Source organism: Crocuta crocuta, unplaced genomic scaffold (genome assembly GCF_008692635.1).
Source record: "Crocuta crocuta isolate KB4526 unplaced genomic scaffold, BGI_CrCroc_1.0 scaffold113, whole genome shotgun sequence".
Classification (NCBI taxonomy): Eukaryota; Metazoa; Chordata; class Mammalia; order Carnivora; family Hyaenidae; genus Crocuta; species Crocuta crocuta.
In genome coordinates, this window is record NW_027530368.1 from 15,436,041 (window position 1) to 15,443,744 (window position 7,704).

General features: G+C 40.4%; 1 protein-coding gene across 4 annotated transcripts in view; it reads right to left on the reverse strand.

Moving 5' to 3' along the window:
- The window catches only part of VRK2 (VRK serine/threonine kinase 2), a 101,597-nt gene extending 94,836 nt beyond the window's left edge, over positions 1 to 6,761 (reverse strand). For 2 of the 4 annotated variants that reach the window (XM_077766486.1, XM_077766483.1), the window contains exons 1-3: positions 6,638 to 6,761; positions 5,005 to 5,071; positions 4,778 to 4,918 (exon numbers count right to left, since the gene is read on the reverse strand). In XM_077766486.1, coding sequence (XP_077622612.1) covers positions 4,778 to 4,913 — 136 coding nt within the window. In that variant the 5' untranslated portion in view covers positions 4,914 to 4,918; positions 5,005 to 5,071; positions 6,638 to 6,761. Of the gene's footprint in view, positions 1 to 4,777; positions 4,919 to 5,004; positions 5,075 to 6,637 lie in introns of all 4 variants that reach the window. The other 2 variants (XM_077766484.1, XM_077766485.1) reach the window with 2 other exon arrangements.
- Between the last annotated feature and the right edge of the window lie 943 nt (positions 6,762 to 7,704).

Consider the following 7,704-nt stretch of genomic DNA (forward strand, 5'->3'; position numbering starts at 1 on the left):
ATAAAACATAATGCTTTTGAATTGTCAATAAAGCACAGATAGATTCTACCAGATGATGTCATGATAATCAACTTGTCTCAGCTTTTCTTGTGACTAAGAGTACCTCTGTCAGATTATAGGCTGGAATTAAGGGTGCCATCTGTGATTATGGAAGGGAATAAAGAAGACTGGCTTGTGTAGGCTGTGTATCCCAACCTCAGTCTCCGTCTCTCAGGCAAATAACTGTTGAACATCTGTTCTGTGCCTGATAATTCAAAGATGCTAAATGGTCATCACTATGCCCAACTTCAAAACACTAAAACTTCTATAGACAAACCATGTCTATTTTTACTCAGATAAGCCTACAAAGGAGTTTAGCTTAAATTTATTACATATAACTCTGTTTCTCTGGAGCTTTGGCCTTATTTCTGAAACCCAGTGTCTTCCATATCTGAGGTACATGAAATACAACTTAAATGAGATTTTTTCACTAGGTCATCATGCTTATTATCGTAAATTTTAATGGTAAAAACTATTTAGGTCAGTAAGAAAAATGTCATCCTCCAATGACATTCTCTATGTTCTTAGTTTTACCACATTAGTAGCTAAATCTATCATAATCCATGGCACGATAAATAGAAAATCTGTCCAATGGAAGTTTCTGTCACCATCCTAATCCCCTGTGGCACCAGACACTGAACCTGGGATTCAGCTAATCATTAAGGATGGAGTTGGTAAATAAATAAATAAATAAATAAATAAATAAATAGTGTGTGTGTGTGTGTGTATGTGTGTATGTTTACCAAGTTCCAAAGTCCTTTAAAAACATTACTCCATTTAATCCTCATAATTACTGTTATCTCAATGATGCTGAATAGGAACAAAGTCTTGTGACTAGGGAGAAGTCATTCAGTTTCTAAATGGCTCAGTCAGGTCAGAATTCAACCCAGATTTGCCTAACACCCAAACCCAGGCCTTTATTTATGCAATTCTCCCTTAGTGTGCTTGGTTCTGTGTTGTACCTAGCGTTAAAGCAGAATTCAAACTCTCAGTTCTCTCTCCTTCCCTGTATTTTTAGAAACTTTTTCACTTGTTTGATACTAAAATCACAGCAATTTTTCCCATCCCCTAAACCAGTTTTCTTTGTTCCTTTCCCTCCTCCTCTTTTCATACACAAAGAAAAAACCTTGTCTTTGTTCTTGTATTCAGACTTTTCTTTTCCCTCTTATAACTATTTCTATTAATGCTCCAGGCACAGTATTTCTCCAAGTCAAAAGTAAATACCAAACTTCTCTGCTCCTTCCCCTTTACTCTGAGTTGATGATTACTGAAAGGCCTTGGCTATTGATCTCCAAGCTAGAGGACTGCTGTACACGCACGAGGAGTGAGACACAGTGGCTAGTTTCTTCTCGGCCTCAGGCAACAAATGCTGATGAAGTGTCTGTCGAAACAGTGTATCTGGAAAGAGTATTAGCTGAAAAGAATGTAGCTGGACATAAAGGTGTTATTAAGGAAAACCTGAATTTCTTCATTTATATTCAGGAAATGATGAGAAACGTGGCAAAATGCAAAAATATGATATAATTTGATATGAATTTGCTTAGCTTTTTAATGAGTCAGGACAAACTAAGTTGAACAAAGTGATTCCTGATGGCCTCTCATTAAAGAGCTGATCCTACATTTACAAGTACCACTTTGGATGGAACAATGACAAAATTGGGAACACACAGCTTTGCTATAGTCTCTGAAGTACGGAGCCCTCTTCCTCAAAATGGCTACACATTTCTTCAAAATCCTTCCTCAGTGGTGTGCACTTGCTAACATTCCCAGGATCAGCTTCTAACATTCAGATAGTAGAGGGTACTGCATAACATCTGAAACCTTAAACATTGCTGTAAAACAAGTATTATTTTGGTAATGAGAAAAACTAAAAAGTATGTGAAATATACTTTGATTGAAAGAAGAAAGACTTTTTCTATTTGAATATAGACAAATCACATGCCTCAGCAAATTTCTTTTCACAACAGGAACCACACATGTAGTGGATGTATGTATATGTGTATAGACCTATACTCAATTCTTAAAATGCACTTACATTTAAATACATATTAACGTATATATTTAAATTAAAAAAATGAATAAGAACATTACAATCAATGCTTTTCTGTATTTCTTTGAAATTACTCAAATATTTCAAATATCATAAAGCTAAAAGTATAACTGATAAGCCATGAGATCCAAGACTATAGCTCAGTGACATCAGAAATTTATTCAACTCTCTCTCTCTGACATTGAGTCAAGACACTATATTAGAGATCTTTGTTAGCTCTTTGCTATATAAGAGAATTTGGTAATTCAAAGTCTCAATCAACATTTCTACAGGGAATCCTACTCTCTGTGGACCCTAAGTATACTCTAATGGTCTTGATCAGTACCATTCAATATGGTAGCCACTTGCTATATGTGGCTCCTGAGCTCCTGAAATGTGACTCAATACATCTTGCATTTTAAAGACTTTAACTAAAAATAGTTTTTGTTTTAATTTGATAACATGTTGGAATAATAACATTCTAGAAATATTGGATTAAATAATATATATCATTGAAGTAAATTTCACCTGTTTCTTTTTTTTTTTTTTTTTTACTTTAATGGGCTCTTAGAAAATTTTAAATTACGTAAGTGGCTTGCATTCCATTTCTATTAAACAAAGCTGACTATGTCACTCAACCTAGTACTTAGATTCATACCATTGTTCAAGCAAGTTCAAACCTAAATGAGGAAAATGTTCTTTATTTAACCCATGCTTTATTTATTTATCTATTTTTAATTTAAAGAGAAAGAGAGAACGAGTGGGGAAGAGGGGCAGAGGGAAAAAGAATCTTAAGCAGTCTCCAGGCTCAGTGCAAAGCCCCACCTGGGCTTGATCCCAGAACCCTAGGATCATGACCTGAGCTGAATCAAGAGTCAATGCTCAACCAATTGAGCCACCCAGGTGCCCCTAACCCATGCATTTTTGTTTGTATTGCTCTTATCTTTCCAACTAGATTAGGCACTAAGATGATTAATGAGCAGTTTTTTTTTCTTTTTTTACTGCATTTCATTCACTTGTTCAAAATTATAATCTTAATTCTATCAGAAAAAGAGCTTTATCCATCAAGATCCATGAAACATGTTTGTGAAGGATAGCAAAATATGTGACCCTAAAATACGCCTCTTTGGCAGAAGGATTATTTTGGGCTAAGAGCACCTGAAAAAGACCAAATGCAGGGAGGGGCTTTCTCTGAATTCCCTTTATTTGCATAAGGACGGGGCCTCCAAAAAAGACTCAACTGTTACAAATTCCCTCCAGGGAAGTTTCATCAACCACAGAAGACTGAGTCTATCACAGGAGATTAGAAATTGACACCAATTTCAGACAAACTTTGTCACAAACTATCATATCTCCCCATCTATTCTCCTAAGAGCTCATTCATCTTTCCTAAAAATCATTTACTCTCCTTTAAGTGGGCTCCATCCCGTCTCCCTTTCTTCTATTAAGACAGTATATAAGTTCTGGGGGCACCTGGGTGGCTCAGTCGGTTTAACATCTGACTTCAGCTCAGGTCATGATCTCACAGTTCGTGGGTTTGAGCCCCACGTTGGGCTCTGTGCGGACAGCTCAGAGCCTGGAGCCTGCTTTGGATTCTGTGTCTCCCTCTCTGTCCCTACCCCACTTGTGAGCGCAGTCTCTCTCAGCTCTCAAAAATAAAAAATAAACATTAAAACAAAAGACAGTATATAAGCTCTCAAATATCACTGCTTTGTGGGGCATTCACTTTTTTTTTACTGTGATATCCCCATGTACATCACATAAATTAGCACATTTGTGTACCTTTTCTTCTGTTGTCAGTTTACTTCATAAACTCAGCTCTCGAACCTAGGAGAGTAGAGGGAAAGCCTTTCCTTCCCTACTGTCTGAAATGTTTAATAAGGAATTCAAGACTCCCCAGTGGAGGTCTTTTCAGTTTCTTAAACTCCTATAGAAACAGATGTAATGAGTCAATGCGTTTAGAATTTATCCCTGAGGGTAATTTTTCTCAATCACTAATGTTTATCTTATTTTATTCAATAAATCCAGTCATGTAATGGATAGTCCTGATCATTAAACTACAGATTTGAGGTAGCCCTGTATGATCCTTTTAAGTTCAGCATAATTTAGAATTTTTAAATATAGTGTAAAAATATTCTCAACTAGGGTTTCTTATCTGTACCACAGAACACAAAAATAATTTTGGGTGTCTATTTCTTCATTTATCAAATGGTACTCCAATAACAAGGACCACTTATTTAGATGCACAGGAGATAAGTTAATTCATTCCACACAACAGATGCCGTGAGGTATTAAGACCCAATTCTCTAGAGAAGCCTAGTTAAGAAAGGGCCACAGCCCTCTATCATTTAAATATTACTATTAATATTCACAGTGTTTAGATTTATACAGTTGTGGTTTCCGAGCTACAAAAAGCAGTGTTTCCAGGAAAACACACTCTCAAAAAAGAACATTAACATTTGCCTGGTGGACTTTGTAATTATGCTCTGAAAGGACTTCTAAGATAATCAGAAGAACATGGACGGCAAGTACTGGGGTCAGCCACATCTTACACCAGACACTCTAGTAAATGTTAATGAGGCCCATTTACTTAATAAAGTGTACTTAGGAATTCTATTGTATTTCAGAGTTTCAATGTTCAAAATGGCAAGTAATCACAGTTCCAGTCACATATATAAGAATATTTGGTAACTTATAGTGATACTTTACCTAAATATATCAACCCAAATCCTCCAGAGCCAATCATCTTGCCCAGCACCCATTGTTTTCCTTCCATATCACCCAGAACCATGCCTTCTGGAAGTGGAACAGCAAGTTTGTATTTCTCATTTCTTCTTGGAGGCATCACCACTGTTGGCAGAAACATTGAGATAAGTAATTTAAAAACAACACCAACAACAACAAAAAGTCCAGTTAAAATACATTTTTCAAAATACCTTCTATGGAGCACTTTCCCAGGTTCCTAAGAATCAGGATTCTGATGTCAGCTGGACTTGGGAAAGCCTGCTTAGTAATTGGAATTCAAATCGGAATTTCAGATACATTACAATGGTGAAATCTAAGAAGTACTGCTTTTAAAAAACAAGCAAACAAATAAACCTGTTGAACTTCACTTAACATTTCCCAAATTCATTTAGGAGAGTCTCTAATACAGGGCAGAATATACCTTAAGAAATGAGTTCATAATTCCCAGTGGCAAAGAGAAAATAAATTTCATACACATGCAAATACTCCTTTCATTGAGAATGCTAAGTATGAAAGTCAAGGTCTTGGGTCAATAGGAGAGAATACAGCTTTGGATTAGGAAAACACGGACAATGGCAACATATATCATCACCAAGCACAGCAAGTGGCATCACGGACACAGAGTAGGTACTCAGAAAATATCTGTAAAACAAGCCTAGAATTTTCCTGGATATAGAACTTCTCAGAGCATAAGACCAGGGGCAGTTTCAACACTGTCACGCTACACTTTCAGCTTCTTTGTTTCTCTATAACCTGTCTCTTCCCTATCCTCACCAAAGTGAAAATTGCTCTGCCTTAGAGCGTAATCAATTACATTTGTATACAGGTTTGTGAATTTCACAATGAAAGATTTTTAGTTGGAAGAGAACATTGCATAGGGGGATAAAAAACTCACAGCATATCTGCCAGAAACTAATTTAAATGTGAAGGTAATTGCAATCCTCTAAGTATTTCCAAAAAATTTTTAAAAACTGGTGTTTTGAAATGAAAGTTAAAGTTTTCGTTGTATAATCTTTCCATGTTTTGAATGAGAAAGTTTCTGTTCCTTTTAATAAGGTTTCCCTTCTTCACTTTAACCCAACGCCCTGCTATCTTTTCCTCGGCATCAAGGAAGGTCTCAGCGCCAAGGAACACAGCGGAAACCTTTAAACGATAGTATTCACCTGCCCTCCCTACAGGAACACAAAGGAAGCGGGGAATTTAGATGGTGAACCATGCCTAAAGCAGTTTTGCGGGGGTTCCCCTTGACCGATACTTTATATCTACTGCTGTTCAATACATGTTTGCTGAGTTAAAACCTAAAGTGTTCAAAGAACAACTTTTCAGCAGGGCCTAAATTCTAAATACGTATAAAGAGGATAAACACAGTTTGGGGAGGGGGGGGGGGGGGGGGGGGNCATCCTGGGCGCGGCTACAGCGAGCAAGTCAGGCCAGTCCCGCCACCATCACCTCCAGCCCCCACAAGGGTGTCCCTCTGCTCTGGGGCTCCTTCCAGGGCTACGATGAAAAGCGCTCAACACGAGTTACTGGGGACACACCGGTGCTCAAAAGGCCTGAACTCGCGCCAGGAATAGGGACGGGGTCGCAGGGACAGCGAGGCCCCACCACCCGCCTGCCCAGACCCTGGGCGGCCTCCGCCCGAACAGCCGCGAAGCCAGCCGGCGTCCGGAGACCCCCTTCCCGCCCCCGGGCTCTCTCGGCACAGGCGAGCAGCGGACCCCGACCCCCTCCCGGGTCTCGCTCCTCCGGCCCGCGCTCTGAGCAAAGGCGAGTTGAAGGGAGCGCCGGTTCTCGCTCCAAGTTAGGGGAAAGTGAGCAACCAACCGCGGAAGCAGGGCCAGCCCGGGCCGGGAGGCTCCGGCGCTCGCTCCGACGGCAGCTCTTCCCGCGGCCCGCGGCGCGGCAGGGCAGGCGGAGAGCCAGGCGCGGAAGTCCCGCCCCGCCCGCCCCCCAGNGATGAGCCCATCAGATCACCGTGGTGCATTTGTGTAGGAGGAATTTTAGGTCTCCCGTACCACGATCTCTGTACCTAGAGCTTCCGAATCAGTCGGCGAGTCTACGGAGCTCTTACCCCATAACTGGTCACACTAGCCACGCCCTCCGGAGCAAGAAGCGTGGCGTGAGTCCCAAGGCCTACGACAGCGCTTCGGTTCCCAGGCATACTGGCTCAAGACCTATTTAGTGGTTGGATAGACTTTACCGAACTTTCTTTTCTTTTCTTTTTCTTTTTTTCTTTCTTGGTCTTGGAACTGGAAATAACCGTAGTTATTTAGGTTAGAAGGTATGTTAAGGAAAAATTCATCATGACACTTGTTAAAGTGATAAAGAGGGGCGCCTGGGTGGCTCAGTCGGTTAAGCATCGGAGTTCATCTCAGGTCGTGATCTCACGGTTTGTGGGTTCGAGCCCCGCGTCGGGCTCTGTGCTGACAGCCAGCTCAGAGCCTGGAGGCTGTTTCAGATTCTGTGTCTCCCTCTCTCTCTGACCCTCCCCTGCTCATGCTGTCTCTATCTCTCTCTCAAAAATAGATAAAATATTTTTTAAAATGATAAAGAAAACTTTATTCCAAACTATTGCAATAGGAGGAAGAGGTGCGTTCATTGTCAAAGTCAACAAAGAAAAGTGGGAATTTATAGTCAAGCGGGGCCGGGCTGGGTAGGGGGTCAGGGGATGGAAAATTATTAAGAGGAAATGTCAGGGATAAAAAGAATATTCCAGGTAAACTGAGCTAACAGGATTCTTGCTGAAGGCAAACAGGCCTGGGTAACCAAAACTGACTGGGGGATGGTGATGGATGAGGAACCCCATTAGACATGGAGTTACACAACTCCATTGTGGTAGATGGGGGATTTGGCCTAAACTGACTTAGCAGAATTCTCACTAAAATTAGACA